We start from the raw sequence: 19,004 nt of genomic DNA on the forward strand, positions 1-19,004 counted from the left end.
AATGGGGAAAATTGTCATTTTAAGTAACATGGTAGAGAAAGCTTCATATATGAGTAAAAGGAGGTTGTCCTGAACAAGAGAAGGTAAAGGAGGGAACCATGCAGTGACCTGAGGAAAGATATTTCTCAGCAGAGGAAACAGCAAAAACAAAGGTTCTGAGGCAGACAGATAGTCAGGAACATCAAGGAGGCCAGTGGGCCTGGAACAGAATGAGCAATAGAGAAGGGAAGTAGCAAATAGCGTCAAAGAGAGGGTAGAGGCATACTGTGTAGGGTCGTGGAGGTTATTGTAATGTCTGTGCTTTTACTTTGTGTGAAGTGGGTAGCATGGGGGGTTTTGAGCAGTGCAATGACATCATCTGATTTATGTTTTATTAAGAATACTCAGGCAGGGGGAGGAGTCAAGATGGCAGTGTGGGAAGACACGGAGTTGGCATCTCCCCACAACTAGGGCTCCTGCTGGCCGCTGGTAGGGGACTCTGACCCCCAAGAAGATGGGAAGAAGCCCAGAGTGAACCGGTAGGATGTAGGGGGACCAAGAGGGGAGGAGAAGTGGAGGCCACACAAGATCGGCATCCCTGAGGCTAGGGAGATCAGGAGAGGCAGATGGGAGAGACTCTCCAGGAAGAGCAGGAGAGGAGGGGAGGGTGACTGCCCCACCCACTTGGGCCCAGGGAGCCTGCTGAGCGGGTCCCCTGCCCTCCAAGACCCGCCCTTAGCCCTCCCCGCCCCCCGACCCCGGCTGCATTGGTCCTGGGGGCATAGGAGGGAAACGGGTGTGGGGGGGGTGAGGGGGGTGGGATCAGGAGAGGCAGGTGGGAGGGGCCCTCCCAGACCCCAGACCAGAGGAGCAGGAGAGGAGGGCATTTGCTCTGCCCACTCGAGCACAGGAAGCCTGCTGGGCTCCCAGGTGAGGTTCCCTGCCTTCTGAGACCAGGGGTGGGGGTTCCCGCCTGGGCCCCTTCTGTTCCTTGAACATAAGCCGCACCCGCCACAGCTCCCAGGGCCTTTTCCAGCCCTGTGGGTCCTGAGCATTGGCCCTGCCCACTGCCCAAACCTCGCCCTTGCTTAGGCCCTACTCTCCACAGTCAAGACCTTCCCCCACCCCACATCCTCGCCTTTTTTTTTTTTTCTTTTCCCTCCTCCTCTTTTTTACTACTGTGGTACTGATGTACCTTCTGGTTCTTGATTCATCTATATTTTTATTTTTACATTCTTTCTAACATATCTGTTAGTTTCCTAGTCTAATTTTATTTTTTACTTTGTTATTATTCTCTTTTTTTTTTTTTGCTGTCCCACGCTACTTGAGGGATCTTGATTCAGGAGGCTGGGGTTGGGCAGAAGCTCCTGCAGTGGGAGCTCCGAGTCCAAACCACTGGACTGACAGAGAACCTCAGACCCCAGGGAATATTCATCAGAGTGAGGTCTCACAGAGTTCCTCATCTCAGCACTAGGACCCAACTCTACCCAACAGCCTACAAACTCCAGTGTTGGAAGCCTCAGGCCAAACAACCAGTAAGACAGGAACACAATCCCACTCATAAAAATTTTAAAAAAAAAGAGACGGCAAAAAAATATGTCACAGATGAAGGAGCAAGGCAAAAACCTATAAGACCAAATAAATGAAGAGGAAATAGACAACCTACCTGAAAAAGAATGCAGAGTAACCATAGTAAAGATGATCCAGAATCTTGGAAGTAGAATGGAGGCACGGATTGAGAAAATACAAGAAATGTTTAACAGAGATCTAGAAGAACTAAAGAATGAACAGATGAAAAACACAATAACTGAACTGAAATGAAAAGTACACTAGAAGGAATCAATAACAGAATAACGGAGGCAGAAGAAAGAATAAATGAGCTGGAAGAAAAAATAGTGGAAATAACTGCCGAGGAGCAGAATAAAGAATAAAGAATTGAAGACAATCTCAGAGACCTCTGGGACAACACTAAATGCACCAACATTCAAATTATAGGGATCCCAGAAGAAGAAGAGACAAAGAAAGGGTCTGAGAAAATATTTGAAGAGATTATAGTGGAAAACTTCCCTAACATGGGAAAGGAAATAGTCACCCGAGTCCAGGAAGCACAGAGAGTCCCATATAGGATAAACCCTAGGAAAAACACACCAAGACACCTATTAATCAAACTAACAAAAATTAAATTCAAAGAAAAAATATTAAAAGCAGCAAGGGAAAAACAAAAAAATAACATACAAAGGAATCTCCATAAGGCTATCAGCTGATTTTTCAGCAGAAACTCTGCACATCAGAAGGGAGTGGCAGGATATACTTAAAGTGCTGAAAGAGAAAAACCTATTACCAAGATTATTCTACCCAGCAAAGATCTCATTCAGATTTGATGGAGAAGTCAAAAGCTTTTCAGACAAACAAAACCTAAGAGAATTCAGCACCACCAAACCAGCTTTACAACAAATGCTAAAGAAACTTCTCTAAGCAGGAAACACAAGCTACGAAAAAGACCCACAAAAACAAACCCAAAACAATTAAGAAAATGTAATAGGCACATATATATCGATAATAAACTTGAATGTAAATGGATTAAATACCCCAACGAAAAGACACAAACTGGCTGAATGGACACAAAAATAAGACCCATATGTATCCTGTCTACAAGAGACCCAGTTCAGACCTAGGGACACATACAGACTAACAGTGAAAGGATGGAAAAAGATATAACATGCAAATGGAAATCAAAAGAAAGCTGGAGTAACAATACTCATATCAGATCAAATAGACTTTAAAATAAAGACTGTTACAAGAGATAAGGAGGGACACTACATAATGATCAGGGGATCAATCCAAGAAGGTATAACAATTATAAATGTTTATGCACCCAACATAGGAGCACTTCAATACATAAGGCAAATGCTAACAGATATAAAAGAGGATATCGACAGTAACACAATAATAGTGGGGGTCTTTAACACCTCACTTATACCAATGGACAGATCATCCAGACAGAAAATTAATAAGCTTTAAATGACACAATAGACCAGATAGATCTATTTGATATTTATAGACCATTCCACCCAAAAGTGGCAGAATACACTTTCTTCTCAAGTGCACACAGAACATTCTCCAGGATAGATCACATCTTGGGTCACAAATCAAGCCTTGGAAAACTTTAGAAAATTGAAATTGTATCAAGTATCTTTTCTGACCTCAACACTATGAGATTGGAAATCAATTATAGGAGAAAAAACTGTAAAAAGCACAAATACATGGAGGCTAAACAGTGTGCTACTAAATAACCAAGAGATCACAGAAAAAATCAAAGAAATAAAAAAGTACATAGAAACAAATGACAATGAAAACATGGTGACCCAAAACCTATGGGACGCAGCAAAAACAGTTTTAAGAGGGAATTTTATAGTAATTCAATCTCACCTCAAGAAACAAGAAAAATCTCAGATAAACAGTCTAACCCCTCACTTAAAACAACTAGAGAAAGAAGAACAAAGAAAACCCAAAGTCAATAGAAGGAAAGAATCATAAAGATCAGAGCAGAAATAAATAGAAACAAAGGAAACAATAACAAAGATCAATAAAACTAAAAGCTGGTTCTTTGAGAAGATAAAAAAAATTGATAAATCCATACCCAGACTCATCAAGAAAAAAAGGGAGCGTATGCAAATCAATAAAATTAGAAATGAAAAATAAGAAATCACAACTGACACTGCAGAAAAACAAAGGATTATAAGAGGCCACTACAAACAACCATATGCCAATAAAAAGGACAACCACAAAGAAATGGACAAATTCTTGGAAAGGTACAATTTTCCAAGACTGAACCAGGAAGTATTAGAAAATATAAACAGACCTATCACAAGTAATGAAATTGAAACTGTAATTAAAAATCTTCCAAGAAACAAAAAAGTCCAGGACCAGATAGCTTCACAGGCGAATTCTATCAAACACTTAGAGAAGAGCTGACACCGATCCTTCTCCAACTCTTCCAAAAAATTGCAGAGGGAGAAACACTCCCAAATTCATTCTATGAAGCCACCATCACCCTGATAGCAAAACCAGAAAAAGATACCACAAAAAAAGAAAATTATAGACCAGTATCACTGATGAACATAGATGCAAAAATCCTGAACAAAATACTAGCAAACGGAATCCAACAACACATTAAAAGGATCATACACCATGATCAAGTGACATTTATCCCAGGGATGCAAGGATTCTTCAATATATGCAAATTAATCAGTGTGATACACCACATTAACAAATTAAGGAATAAAAACCATATGATCATCTCAATAGATGCAGAAAAAGCTTTTCACAAAATTCAACACCCATTTATGATAAAAACTCTCCAGAAAATGGGCATAGAGGGAGCCTACCTCAACATAATAAAGGCCATATATGACAAACCCACAGCAAACATCATACTCAATGGTGAAAAACTGAAAGCATTTCCTCTAAGATCAGGAACAAGACAAGGATGTCCACTCTTGCCAGTCTTATTCAACATAGTTTTGGAATTCCTAGCCATGGCAATCAGAGAAGAAAAAGAAATAAAAGGAATACAAATTGGAAAAGAAGAAGTAAAACTGTCATTATTTGCTGATGACATGATACTATACATTGAAAATCCTAAAGATGCCACCAGAAAACTACTAGAACTAATCAATGAATTTGGTAAGGTTGTAGGATACAAAATTAATGCACTGAAATCTCTGGCATTCCTATACACCAACAACGAAAAATCCGAAAGCGGAATTAAGGAAACAGTCACATTTACTACTGCAACGAAAAGAATAAAATACCCAGGAATAAACCTGCCTAAGGAGGTGAAAGACTTGTACTCAGAAAACTATAAAACACTGATGAAAGAAATCAAAGATGACATAAACAGATGGAGAAATATACCATGTTCTTTGATTGGAAAAATCAATATTGTGAAAATGACTATACTACTGAAAGCAATCTACAGATTCAATGCAATGCCTATCAAACTACCAATGGCATTCTTCACAGAATTAGAACAAAAAATCTTACAATTCGTAGGCTTCCCTTGTGGTGCAGTGGTTAAGAATCTGCCTGCCCATGCAGGGTACACAGGTTCGAGCCCTGGTCCAGGAAGATTCCATATGGCGCGGAGCAACTAAGCCCATGCGCCACAGCTACTGAGCCTGTACTCTACAGCCTGCGAGCCACAACTACTGAAGCCCGCGTGCCTAGTGCTCGTGCTCTGCAACAAGAGAAGCCATCCCAATGAGAAGCCCACACACTGCAACGAAGAGTAGCTCCCACTCACCACAACTAGAGAAAGCCTGAGCACAGCAACGAAGACGGAACGCAGCCAAAAAAAAAAAAGAAAAACAAATCTTACAATTTGTATGGAAACACAAAAGGCCCCGAATAGTCAAAGCAATCTTGAGAAAGAAAAACGGAGCTGGAGGAGTCAGGCTCCCCAACTTCAAACTATACCACAAAGCTACAGTAATCAAGACAGTATGGTACTGGCACAAAAACAGAAATATAGATCAATGGTACAGGATAGAATGGCCAGAGATAAACCCATGCACATATGGGCACCTATTTTATGACAAAGGAGGCAAGAACATACAATGGAGAAGAGACAGCCTCTTCAATAACTGGTGCTGGGAAAACCGGACAGCTGCATGTAAAAGAATGAAATTAGAACACTACCTAACACCATACACAAAAATAAACTCCAAATGGATTAAAGAACTAAATGTAAGACCAGACACTTTAAACTTTTAGAGGAAAACATAAGAAAAACACACTTTGACATAACCGCAGCAGGATCTTTTTTGACCCACCTCCTAGAGTAATGGAAATAAAAACAAAAATAAACAAATGGGACTTAACTAAACTTAAAAGCTTTTGCACAGCAAAGGAAACCATAAACAAAACAAAAAGACAACCCTCAGAATGGGAGAAAATATTTGCAAATGCAACAACGGACAAAGGATTAATCTCCAAAATATACAAACAGCTCATGGAGCTCAGTATCAAAAAAACAAACAATCCAGTTAAAAAATGGGCAGAAGACCTAAATAGACATTTCACCAAGGAAGACATATAGATGGCCAAGAGACACATGAAAAGCTGCTCAACATCACTAATTATTAGAGAAATGCAAATCAAAACTACAATGAGGTATCACTTCACACTGGTAAGAATGGCCATTATCAAAAAATCTAGAAACAATAAACACTGGAAAGGGTGTGGTGAAAAGGGAACCCTCCTACACTGTTGGTGGGAATGTAAATTGATACAACCACTCTGGAAAATAGTAGGGAGGTTCCCTAAAAAACTAAAAATAGAACTACCATATGACCCAGTGATCCTACTACTGGGCATATACCCTAAGAAAACCATAATTTAAAAAAGAGACATGCACCACAATGTTCACTGCAGCACTATTTACAATAGCCAGGACATGGAACCAAGCTAAATGTCCACTGACAGATGAATGGATAAAGGAGATGTGGCACATATATACAATGGAATATTACTCAGCCATAACAAGAAACGAAACTGAGTTATTTGTAGTGAGGTGGATGGACCTAGAGTTTGTCATGCAGAGTGAAGTAAGTCAGAAGGAGAAAAACAAATACCATATGCTAAGGCATACATATGGAATCTAAAAAAAAAAAGAAAAAATGGTACTGATGAACCTAGTTTCAGGGCAGGAATAAAGAGGTAGACATAGAGAATGGACTTGAGGACATGGAGCGGGGGAGGGCAAAGCTGGGGTGAAGTGAGAGTAGCATCGACATACATACACGACTGAATGTAAAATAGTTGGCTGGTGGGAAGCAGCAGCACAGCACAGGGAGATCGGCTCAGTGCTTTGCGATGACCTAGAGGGGTGGGATAGGGAGGGTGGGAGGGAGGCTCAAGAGGGAGGGGATATGGGGACATGTGTATGCATATGGCTGATTCGCTTTGTTGTGCAACAGAAACTAACACAGTATTGTGATGCAATTATACTCCAATAAAGTTGTATTAAAAAAAAAAAAAGAATACCCAGCCAGTGAGTTGGCAAGAAAATGAAGGTTGAACAAGCGTGAAAGTAGGAAGATCAGTTACTAGAAGACTACTACAAAATCCAGGCAACAAATGTTGTAAATAGCAGTAGAGTGATAAAAAGTAGTCAGATCCTGGAAATAGTTTAACGGTAGAGCTGAAAGGACGTAGGTTAGAGATGTAGAGAGAGAGAGAAGTCAAGGATTACTGCAAGATTTTTCTCCTGAGCAACTGGAAGAAATGGAGTTGCCCTTAGCTAAGATGGGGAAACACGGAGGAGCAGCAGAGAGTGGGGCAGAGATCAGGACCTTAATTTGGGACATGATAAGTTTGAGATACCTATTATACATTTTAGCAGAGCTATTGAATGGACAACTGGAAATTTGAGTCTGGAGTTACATGGTCAAGTCCAGGCTAGAGAGAGAGAATTAAGAGTCATCAGTATATAAATGATATTTAAAGCCATGCATCTGGATGAGCTCACCAAGGGAATGTAGAGAGAGTGTGGTCTATTCACACTTGTCTAATATATTGTCACTCATCCTAAGATTGCTAAGAAATAGTTATAATTGATTAGTTATAGTTGTTATTTGGAAACCTATCAGAAGGCAGACAAACATAGCACCCTTCTTTAAAATGTCATTAGCAAAAGAAGAACAGATTTGTGCACCTTAATTTTGAAACTTGAAGACCCAGAAAGAATGACCAGTTGGTTTACAGTCATTTGGAAGAACAGTAGATAATAATCACTATGAACTAATAACTTTTGACAAGTATTAGCAGCCAATAAACTATCCAACCTGTCTAACTATGTCTACTGCTAAAGTTCTACTGGCAAACTTCATACTTCAAACTTTCATATTATTGGCAAAGAATTTACAGAATAAATGATCATTACAATAACCAGAATAAGAACAACAAAAAGCACAGGCAAGTCCCTACAAATTCCTGTCCCCATATCTATATCCTTAGGGATAGTCTTAAACTAAAAGAACAGACAATCAGAGACATTTTTTATAAGATAGGACTACAACTAGTGACTAGATCTCTCCACTTTCAGAATTCTTTAACTAAACTTCTAGTTCCAGCCATGATTAATAGGTATTGATATTACATTAAACAATGGTAAAACTGGAAAAAATAAATTAAACAACTGTTTTCAGACAATGAGCAGCAGATAAAGGTCAATTTCATCAGATATATAATAGTCCTAAATATATATGTACCCAATAACAAAGCTTTCAAATGCAGAAAGCAACTACTACTAGAACTGAAAGGAGAGATAAATATATAATTACAGTTGAAGACTTTAATATTCCTCCCTCAGCAATTAATAAACCTGTATACTGAAAATTAGTAAAGATATGAGACATAAATACCTCATTAGCATAAACTCAGGTATGGTTGAAAGGGCTTATTATGAATAACAAAGATGCTCCTCTCACTCCTATCAGTCAGGAAATTATAAAGGTTTTGGGACCTCTGTGTCAGGAAAAGGGGACAAAGACCAAATATTTGTATTTCTTATTATATCACAATATTACAAAGAGCAAATTAAACACAAAATAGAGGAAAGAAAACATCATAAATCAGTAAAATAAGAAACAAACAATAGAAACAGTAAAACCAAAAGTTGGTTCTTCAAAAAAATTAGGAAAATTGATAAACCTCTAGCTAGACTAACCCCCCAACAAACCCCTACAAATTACCAATACAAGAAATGATAAGGGGAATATCACCTCTTAAATGATAACAAGGGCAAATGATAAACAGTGTTTATGCCAATAAAAATCAACAACTTTGATGGAATGGATAAATTCCTTGAAAGAGGCAAATTACCAAAACTGACACAGGAGGGACTTCCCTGGTGGTCCAGTGGGTAAGACTCTGAGCTCCCAATGTAGGGGGCCCAGGTTCGATTCCTAGTTGGGGAACTAGGTCCCACATGCATGCCACAACTAAAGATCCTGCATGCCGCAATGAAGATCCCGTGTGCTGCAACTAAGACCCAGCACAGCCTAAATAAATAAATATTTTAAAAAACAAAAAACCTGACACAGGAGAAACAGCAAATCTGGATAGCTCCATATTTATTAAATAAATTTAAGGAAAATTGAAGTTGCATCTTAAAATCTTTCCACAAAGGAAACTTTAGGCCCTGCTGGCCTCACTGGTGATTTCTAACAAATGTTTAAGGAGGAAATAAAATCAATCCTACACAAATCCTTTCAGAAAAGAGAAGAGGAGGTAAAACTTCCCAACTCATTTTATAAAGCACCTTAACACTGATATCAAAAGCAGGCAGGGCTTCCCTGGTGGCGCAGTGGTTTAGAGTCCGCCTGCCGATGCAGGGGACACGGGTTTGTGCCCCGGTCCGGGAAGATCCCACATGCCGCGGAGCGGCTGGGCCCATGAGCCATGGCCGCTGAGCCTGCGCGTCCGGAGCCTGTGTTCCGCAATGGGAGAGGCCACAACAGTGAGAGGCCCGCGTACCGCAAAAAAAAGCAGGCAAAGACAACACAAGAAAAAAAAAGGGACTAAAATCCCTCATTAGCGTAGATGTCAAAATCTTAATAAAATATTAACCAATCAAATTCAATACAATACTTAAAAAGGATCAAGTGGAGCTTAACGCTAGGAATGTAGGGTTAATTTAACATTAAAACATCAATTAATGTAATTCACATTAACAGAACAAAGGAGGGAAATCATAAAACATCTCAGAAGATACAGGAAAAGTATTTAACAGAATTTAATACCTGTTCATGGTATGGACACTCAACAAACAGAAACAGATGGAAACTTCTTCAATATAATAAAAATTATCTAATAAAACCTACTATTAACATCATACTTAATGGAAAAGGCTGAATGTTTCCTCTCTGGTATAGGAAAAAAGGTAAGAATGCCCACTCTCACTACTTCTGTGCAACACTGTCACACATCATAGAAACACTGGAAAGGAAGAAGTAAAACTATCTTTATCGGCAGATGTTATAATTGCTTATATAGGAAATCCTAAGGAATAGACTAAAAAAAGAAGGAAGGAATGAAGGAATGAAGGAACAAAGGAAACCTAATAGAATAAATAAATTTAATTTAGCAAGGTCTCAGAATACAAGATCACAATAGAAAAACAAATTGTATCTCTGTAATACTAGCAACAACCAACTAGAAGATATTAAAAAACAATACCATCTATAATAACATGAAAAACTAAGACACATGGGAGTAACTTTAATGAATGATGTATAAGACTGCTACAAAGTATTACAGAAAAAATTTAAAAATCTAAATAAATGGAGAGTTTATACCATGATTCTGGGTTGGAAGACAATTTCTAAGATATCTATTCTCCTCAAATTGATGTATAGATTTTAACACAATCCCAGTCAAAATCCCAGCAGGCATTTTTGTAGAAATTGAAAAAAAAGGACAATCCTTTGATGTAAGGATCAACAAATATATAAATGTAATAGGCAATGGGCAGACCTATATTTACCGAACCCACCACAGGAACAACTCGTAATTTCCCTGGATGAGATTAGTTACTAAAGCTAACAGGGAGTCTGTTAGAAAGATATGTTATATATAATAATCTGAGCTGTTAATTTTTTTTTTTTTTTTTTTTTTTTTTTTTTTTTTTTTGCTGTACGCGGGCCTCTCACTGCTGTGGCCTCTCCCGTTGCGGAGCACAGGCTCCGGACACACAGGCTCCGCGGCCATGGCTCGCGGGCCCAGCCGCTGCGCGGCACGTGGGATCTTCCGGGATAGGGGCACGAACCCGTGTCCCCTGCATCGGCAGGCGGACTCTCAACCACTGCGCCACCAGGGAAGCCCTGAGCTGTTAATTTTAATCAACCTTTTAATGAGTTGAAAAGAGATCATAATATTGTAATAAAGAAATTATGTTTCCTTTGTTTTTCATGTCTATTTAGTAAATACAAAATCAGGCAGAGTCCTTGTAAAATACCAGATAATCCCACTTTATTGTTTTTTGAAAAATATGACAATCAAGAATTTTGGTAGTATACCTCTTCTGGGTCATACATAAATAGAAAAAGTTTGTACCACATAAAAGGCACTATCAGACTGAACTAGGAAACTGGAAGAGTGCTGTCAGTTGTTGAAAGGGATAAAAAAATTAACATTTAAACACCATATAATTTTCTGATACTTTATAAATATTATAAGTTATAAATATTATAACAGAACATGTTAGTCAGCTATGTAATCATGTAATAGTAATGAACTGCTTTTAGAAAAATGTCAGATATTTCACTGAGCACTCACTTCAGGAAGCCTGAGCATTCTAGGAAATAACTAACACTTAGGTTATGTGACTAGCAGAGGGCAGAGAGCAGTATAAATACAGTGTGTGTCATATGACAGGATGTGTTACCTACTCAGTAATCACGGCAAGTAAAGAAGCAGGCAGAGAGGAGATGACTTTATAATTCCAAATCAAGACATCACATCAACAGAATTCTTAGAAGAAAGAAAGAAGAAAACAGTGAATGGTTTGCTAACAAAACAAAGTTGGATGATGATACCAACGAATTGCTGTCTCAACAGCTCATGTTACATTTCTCTTGTTCATAAAATTAAAAGGGAAGACTTGCCAATCTGTATTTTTAAGATTTAAAAGAAGACACTACCAAAAAAAAAAATCTGTTCGTCTTCAAATTCTTCCCCTTACAATGGCCATCTCCACCCTAAAATTAGAAACTAAGCCAATAAGTGGGATAAGAATGTAAATACATGTTGCCAAAACCTTGCCTGTATTAATGTTAAATTATATGTAACAATATATTCTATATAAACTACTAAATGATAAACATGCTGGTCAAGCCAAAAGATTTGCTTCAATGCTTTGCTCAATTTCCATCCTTTTAAACAACCTTCATGATGTTTAAATACTGCTCCAGGACGTCCAGTGTGAAACCAGACCCATGTTTCATGCTTATTAAGTGTATTTGTTTGCTCAGAAATGTTTGGTGCTCCCAGACATTGAGATCTCACTTTATTACACACTTAGAAACTTTTCCATCTATAATTATAAAGTTCTGAACCAAAGCTAAGAATGACCACTAATCAAACATGACTGAGATAACAGGTCATCAAATAAAATTATATGACAACGCAAGCTGTAGTTTTATTAGGATGTACCAGTCAGGAATTTTTTATAAATTAATGTTCAAATTAAGAAAACATGAATAATTTAAAGATTAATAAATTTTAAAACAAGTTTAGGTGAGTATACACATAACTACGCCGGATTTACGATATATCTGTAGAATTCTCTAGTCAGCATTTTTGTGTATGTAATATTAATAAAAAGGATTTTTTTTTAACCATACAGTGATTCTGGGATTCCCTGAATTTTCAGCTGCTGCATTTTCTACTCTACATCTGGCAGGTTCTTCTTCCTTTCAGTTTGTGCATTTCCTGTATTCTAAAAAGTAAATAGAAACAGGACCTTAATTGAGGAAATGGTGAGTCTTTGGCTAAGGAAATACAGCCACAGATAAGTACTTGTAATTTGCACCTGGTGGTTATTTTATAAGGTACAGGAAGACTATTTAGCAAAGTATTCCTTATTATCATCATGAGACAAAACTGAAGGTGGCTTTCCTATGGACTCTTCTCTCTTGCCTAACTCACTCATCAGCAGTAATTAGAATTTCTCTCTAGGTCACAGAGTCTATTCAGTTCATGTATATACTATTAACTGGGAAGTGCCTGGATGTGATTTGGTAATTCAAAAACAAATCAATGAATAGAACAAATAAGTTGCCATTCCCTATCTTAGTTTTTAAAAATATGTCATATTCTCTCAAGCTCTAAACTAACAAACTACCAACTCGAAATTTAGGAAATTTTCTTAATTCTGACATTAATTTATTAAAAGCATTTGAACCAGTCATATGCAATTTCAGTAGCTTGTCAAAACTGCATTTGAATGATTAGTACAAATAAACTACAACCATCATTGATGACTTCTGGGTATTTCTAGCAACTACAACTCTTTCAACGTTACTCTTTTTTTTTTTTTTTTTGGCGGTACGCTGGCCTCCCACTGTTGTGGCCTCTCCCGTTGCGGAGCATAGGCTCCGGACGCGCAGGCTCAGCGGCCATGGCTCATGGGCGCAGCCGCTCTGCGGAATGTGGTATCCTCCCAGACCAGGGCACGAACCCGTGTCCCCTGCATCGGCAGGCGGACTCTCAACCACTGCGCCACCAGGGAAGCCCTCAATGTGACTCTTAAAAAGATCGTCTTTTCAGGAGTTCTACACCATATGTACAAAAAGGGGTTTTCCTTTCCTACTTACTTTTGTATTTTTAAAATGACAGAACTGTCTTAAGAGTTCCTTTCTTCCTGCATTAAAATGTAATTTTAGTTCTTGGGGCTCTCATAGGACAGTAGGATAAACACATGTAGCACATTACTAGTCTGCCCAAACTCAAGAGCCCTAACTCACCCAATCATTCAAAAAATGTGCAAATGGTGTGCTGTTCAACATGCTGTGACCCAGGTTTAAAAGTTTAAAGCCACCTTATTACTTTTTATAACAAACTAAAAGATGACCATTAATGCCTTTCTTGTTCTACCTAGAAAATATTTCTTTTCTGCAAAGTTGACTGTGGAGTTGTTAACAAGTTCTAGTCCAGGAATAAGGCATAAATGTCACTGTGAAAATATATCTAACAGTGTCTGATAACTCTTACCTGAATGTTGTAGAGATTAAATAGACTTAGTTAAAATACCTTCTTACATAATTTCAGATCAAAGTTTCTATCTTCTAATTTCTTCAAATTTCCTTAGGAAGTATGTACTAATTTTATCATGAATAAAAATGTAGTCAATTTTATTTAGAAAATAAGAAACTGAGATAAAGTTAATGACCTCACAGGTGTACAGGATAGAAGGCTGTCAATATAATTTAATTCAGTGGGTGCTCAGCATAATCCCTTTCCCTTAAAAGAGTACCTTTAAAGAGTATTCATTTAGATGTTGATGGCTTCAAGATTCCCAAATAAAATTCAAGATTATCTGAGAGCTGAGAGCAAACCTTTGAAAACAGGACAGTAGGTAGAGAGCAGAGATGGGGGAGTAAATTGTACAAAAAAACAGGAAGAAAAAGGCCAAAGACAAAATACATATGTTCTTGTGGCCAGTATAATCCTATGTTTATACCATTATTCCTTTCCTCTGGCATGGTTTACCCACCACCAGGTAGTACACATAACACACATACTATTTTCCCTGAGTACCATATATTCAATCACTCAACATTCAAATGAGAGTTCGTATTTACTACCCTCAAAAAATAACTTTTAAAAACCTTTCATAATTGGTTATTCTAGGAAATTTTAGTTCTGTTTCTAGAGGTCAAAGATTACAGAATTATGAATTTTTATCTGACTTTCCAACAGTAATAACTAAAAATATATACTCAGTCAAGGGTTCTAAACAGCATTACTTAGTAAAAGCTATAAATAAAAAAGTCTTACCTCTTGTTTTTCTTGATATTGATCTGTATTAAGTTGGTATTTTAGATGAATCTGTTTTCCTTGATTCCCTCTTCAGCACTTTTATCTGTTTAACTTTTGCAAAAATATATACAACAATGAGAACTTGTTACTCCTACCTTGAAATTTTACTTTCCTTTTCAAGAGTTTTAAATGGAAATTCTGATATACACTAAAGCCAGTTTCTGAGTTTATTATAAAGGAACTGAACAAATCATGAGTTGTAATGGTATAATGTGCCAAATATAAATGATTTGTTATATAATTTTACTAACAGTCTACCAGCCTGTCCTCTAAATAAAGAGGACATTTATTTATAAAATTCTGAGTATAACTGTTAAGTGGATCAGATAATTCCTCTTGAGCTATGCAAGTACTATTTTCTTGCTCTTATATTATCTTTTCACAAGGTGTCACTGTTCTTCAAAGAAACATAATAATAGCACTGCAAAAAAATGAGTTTCATTTTATGAGCTCAGTACATGTTATAAATCTTAATCTACTAAATCCTTGGATGCCTGAAGCACACATATCATTCCTCCTATTATATGGGCAAGTTATCACAGAGAAACAGAAGAAACTGATTTACCCCAGGTCATATACTAAACCAAAACACCTTCCTCAAATACTGTTCTAACATTCCAACAAAATTGAGCTAATGAAAATTTTACTTTTTAAAGTTTTCTTAACCCTCTTTTAAAGTTATCTCCTTTAAGTCTTACCCATTATTTGATTATGGGAAAAAATTTTTCATCAGCTGAAAATATTTTGCATAGCAATATACTCCTTTCTACCTAAATCACATTATAACATCTAAGTTATATTACCAAAAAAGGTCTTGTAAAAGATTAAGTCTGTAGATTTCCAAAGCTATGCAACAAATGTGTACCTTCCACTCCTTTCATCTCCTTTGACTGTACTGTGAAAGGCAATTCTGGGAAATGGAATTCTTTCCTGTTAGTTCTGGAAAAATTCAGCTTCCTTTTGTTTCCATTTGCCATTTGGTCACTTTGACCTGTTCGCTCATTAAACACACCCTTCTCCATTTGGCTCTAAAAAAAACAAATAAACAAGAGTTAATTTGAAGAAAGGTATGTAACTACTTATTGAATGACAAGCCTACGAATGCCAGCCATTTGGATGGTATAAGATAGGCATACAAATAACTATCTTTGCAAGGTTATTTTAATAAGTAAGAAGTAGAAGAGAGTACCATCAAACATATAAACAGATCAAACTCCAATAAAAATTTTATAAAGTAAACTTTTTCTAGCATATTCAATATGCTGAGAATAGTCTTGATCACGAGAACCACAGCCTCAACTTTTAATTTTTGATCCTATTCATTGCATTTTGACTTTGGACAAATTGCTTCAGTTTGTTTTATTAATAACTTATTTTTCTATTTACAAAATGATGTGCTCTGGACACTGGGAAAACCAAAAGGAAAAAATTACTTGTGAACTCAGCATTTTGGAAAAACTTTTGTGTTACCTGTTTTTGCTCACTTGACAACAGATGATAGAAACTTTCCTAGGTTAATGAACACTCTTCTACAATGTAATGCATAGTATCCCACTGTGTGGATGTACTTTAACGTACTTAACCAGTCACTTGCTCTTGGATGGATTTGTGTTGTTTTCAATGTTTTACTATTATAAATAACACTGTGCTTCAATTTTTTTTTTTTTTTTTTTTTGCAGTACGTGGGCCTCTCACTGTTGTGGCCTCTCCCGTTGCGGAGCACAGCCTCCGGACGCGCAGGCTCAGCGGTCATGGCTCACGGGCCCAGCCGCTCCGCGGCATGTGGGATCCTCCCGGACCGGGGCACGAACCCGTGTCCCCTGCATCGGCAGGCGGACTCTCAACCACTGTGCCACCAGGGGAGCCCCTGTGCTTCAATTTTTAATTGAACTATTTTCCTATGTGAAAAATGAGGAAATGAACTACATTGATTATGTTTTCTTGTGAAAAGATTTATCTATTTGGTAATTGCTCTTAATCTAAAAAGTAAGATATTAAAATCATTTCTTGGAAGTGAAAAACCAAAAAGTCTTGTGACTTTTAAAAAAAATATATTTATTTATTTGGCTGTGCCAGGTCTCCACTGTGGCATGCAGGATCTAGTTCCCTAGCCAGGGATCGAACCCGGGCCCCTGCACTGGGAGTGTGGAGTCTTAACCACTGGACCACCAGGGAAGTCCAGTCTTGTGACTTTTAAAGGTGAAAATCTTAACTTCTTTTCCCAAGTCACACATTAAATACACAAATCAAGTTATAAGAAATTAAAATTGTGAAAGCACTAAGGAAATGATGACCTATTTTCACCTCAGGAAAAAAAAAAAAGGAAACTAAAAGCACGTTAAAAAAAATGTTAGAGCCCCAAACATAGAGAAAATGACAGAAGGTGGGGGGATAATGTTGAAAGAGGCCATATTTTAATGACGAGCTTCTTGCCTTACTTGAGTGGGACTTGTATCCTCATGCCTATTAGATATAACTTGTCCAACAGATTGTGAAGAAGTACGTCTCTTTTTTGCTCTTTCAGTTAACCTATTATTTAAAAAAATGAGAAGTTATTAGAACTTCCCAGAAGTGCTTCTGTTTTAGCTTCAATAATGATGTTATACCATGGTAGTCTACTATTTGAACAATAAGTGCGAAAATGCAACTGTTAGTCCTTAAGTACCAATTGCTCTAAGTAAAAAGGTGAAAACAGTGCAGAGAACAACTCACTCATGGCTAACATCAGTGGTGACAACCATGTTGTGAGGTTACTCCAGCTGGCCTACTTGGTCCCTTCTGTCTGTTCTGAACCTGGATCTCTTAACTACTGGGTTCATGAACTTCCGAGCTGTCTGACCAAGGCTAGTTTGTAACTATGGTTATTGCAACCATGGTTTAGGAGTCACCTCAAGAACGATTGGACACCTGCTGTCTATATTCTGTTGTACAGACATGTCCACTTGCCACCTCTGCAGACCACTAAGCTTCACAACTTATAGCCCAAATCAGTCTGTTAGGATTGGCTTAGGATAACTGAACTAAGCCTCCTTCTCCAACTAGAGCCATAGTAATTTCCCTAAATTTAGAATGGGCCCTGATGCCTTGCTAGGCAGACCCTTGTCATCCATTACACTGCCCTTGATTAACCAGACTCATGGTACGAGTCTCTCAATCTGTATTAGTGGTTAAATCTAAAATCGGTCCAATATGCTGTTTTTCTCCCAAAATTTGACCTTGAAAAGCTACTTGACTACACACGATTATTTTCAACTATCTTTTCTCCATTTAGACAATTTGCTATGATACAAAAATAAAGCTTACTTTATTATTCAAAGGCACACCAATACCAAAACTGAGGTCACACTACATTTTTCTCTTCAAATGGGAAGTAATTTTTCTGAGGGACTTTTTTTTTTTAATGAGGTTTTTCCAAACAGCATTAGTGAAAAACTAAACACCTAGATAGCCAAGAAAAGTTAATTTCTTCTGTAGCATTCATACGAAGCACTTAGTAATGGCCCATTATATGATTATAATTTCAATATACCTTCAAATTCAGTTTATATATAGACACTACGAGGTTGATTCTTTGAAATACCATTATATAAAAACACTGTATTACTTATGTCCATTATCTTCTGTTTCTTTTCTATTAAAACTCACCTTGAATTGTAATGGGAGAGATTTGAATTAGGATTTGAAGCCATCAAATTCCTGCTAGTTAGACTGATGGGTGACATCACCATACTACTTCCAGCATGTGGATTGTCTTTCATGACCATAGAGTTAGTGCTGGGATTGACAGGGTTTGGTGGTTCACTGATTACAGGTTTTATATCTTGAGACATAGTATGAGCAGTTTCAGCTGCATCTTGTTGACAATGTCCACCTTCACACTCTATCTTTTTTGGTTCTAAGATATCTCCTTTTCCTCCTTTAACTTTAATAACTCTGACTTTGATTTCCTTGGGCTTTTTCTCTTTTTCCATTTCCTAGAAAAGATACACCCAAAATCTGAGTCAGGAGAACAGTTATTTTTATCATTAGAGTACTAACTATAAAATAGTTATACTGGCTAAAAAGAAGACCGATTTTTACCTTTCCCAAAACTGAAGTACTTAGCAGTGTATTGGTATAAATTGTTTTTCTATCATCTTTCATAAATTCATTTTCTTTAGAATTCTCTTTTGGCTTTATGAATGAATTGACTTTTGCTTCTTGTAGCAATTTAGCTCTCAGTTCTGGTATGAATCTGATAAAACAAGCAATATCAAATACTTTTATTTATGTTGATAGAGTATTTTATCTTTAAAAGACTTTCTAATCAATTAATTTGCATTTGAGCTACAGCATAAATAAGTTATCAGTAATGCATGCCGAGAGATGGCACAATATTTACCTAATACAAATTGTTTCCTGGTAAAGATACATCTTTCTAA

The 19,004-nt window shown here is 37.3% G+C and overlaps 1 protein-coding gene across 1 annotated transcript in view; it reads right to left on the reverse strand.

Annotated features, from left to right (window-relative positions):
* CDKL3 (cyclin dependent kinase like 3) overlaps positions 1-19,004 on the reverse strand; it is a 117,461-nt gene that overhangs the window by 59,003 nt on the left and 39,454 nt on the right. The window contains 6 exon segments of the mRNA XM_081231784.1: positions 14,542-14,572; positions 14,574-14,634; positions 15,449-15,611; positions 17,022-17,112; positions 18,229-18,557; positions 18,664-18,817. Of these exon segments, the coding sequence (XP_081087910.1) occupies positions 14,542-14,572; positions 14,574-14,634; positions 15,449-15,611; positions 17,022-17,112; positions 18,229-18,557; positions 18,664-18,817 (829 nt within the window).

The sequence above is a fragment of the Mesoplodon bidens genome (assembly GCF_964165515.1).
Source record: "Mesoplodon bidens genome assembly, chromosome: 4".
In the NCBI taxonomy this organism is placed as follows: domain Eukaryota; kingdom Metazoa; phylum Chordata; class Mammalia; order Artiodactyla; family Ziphiidae; genus Mesoplodon; species Mesoplodon bidens.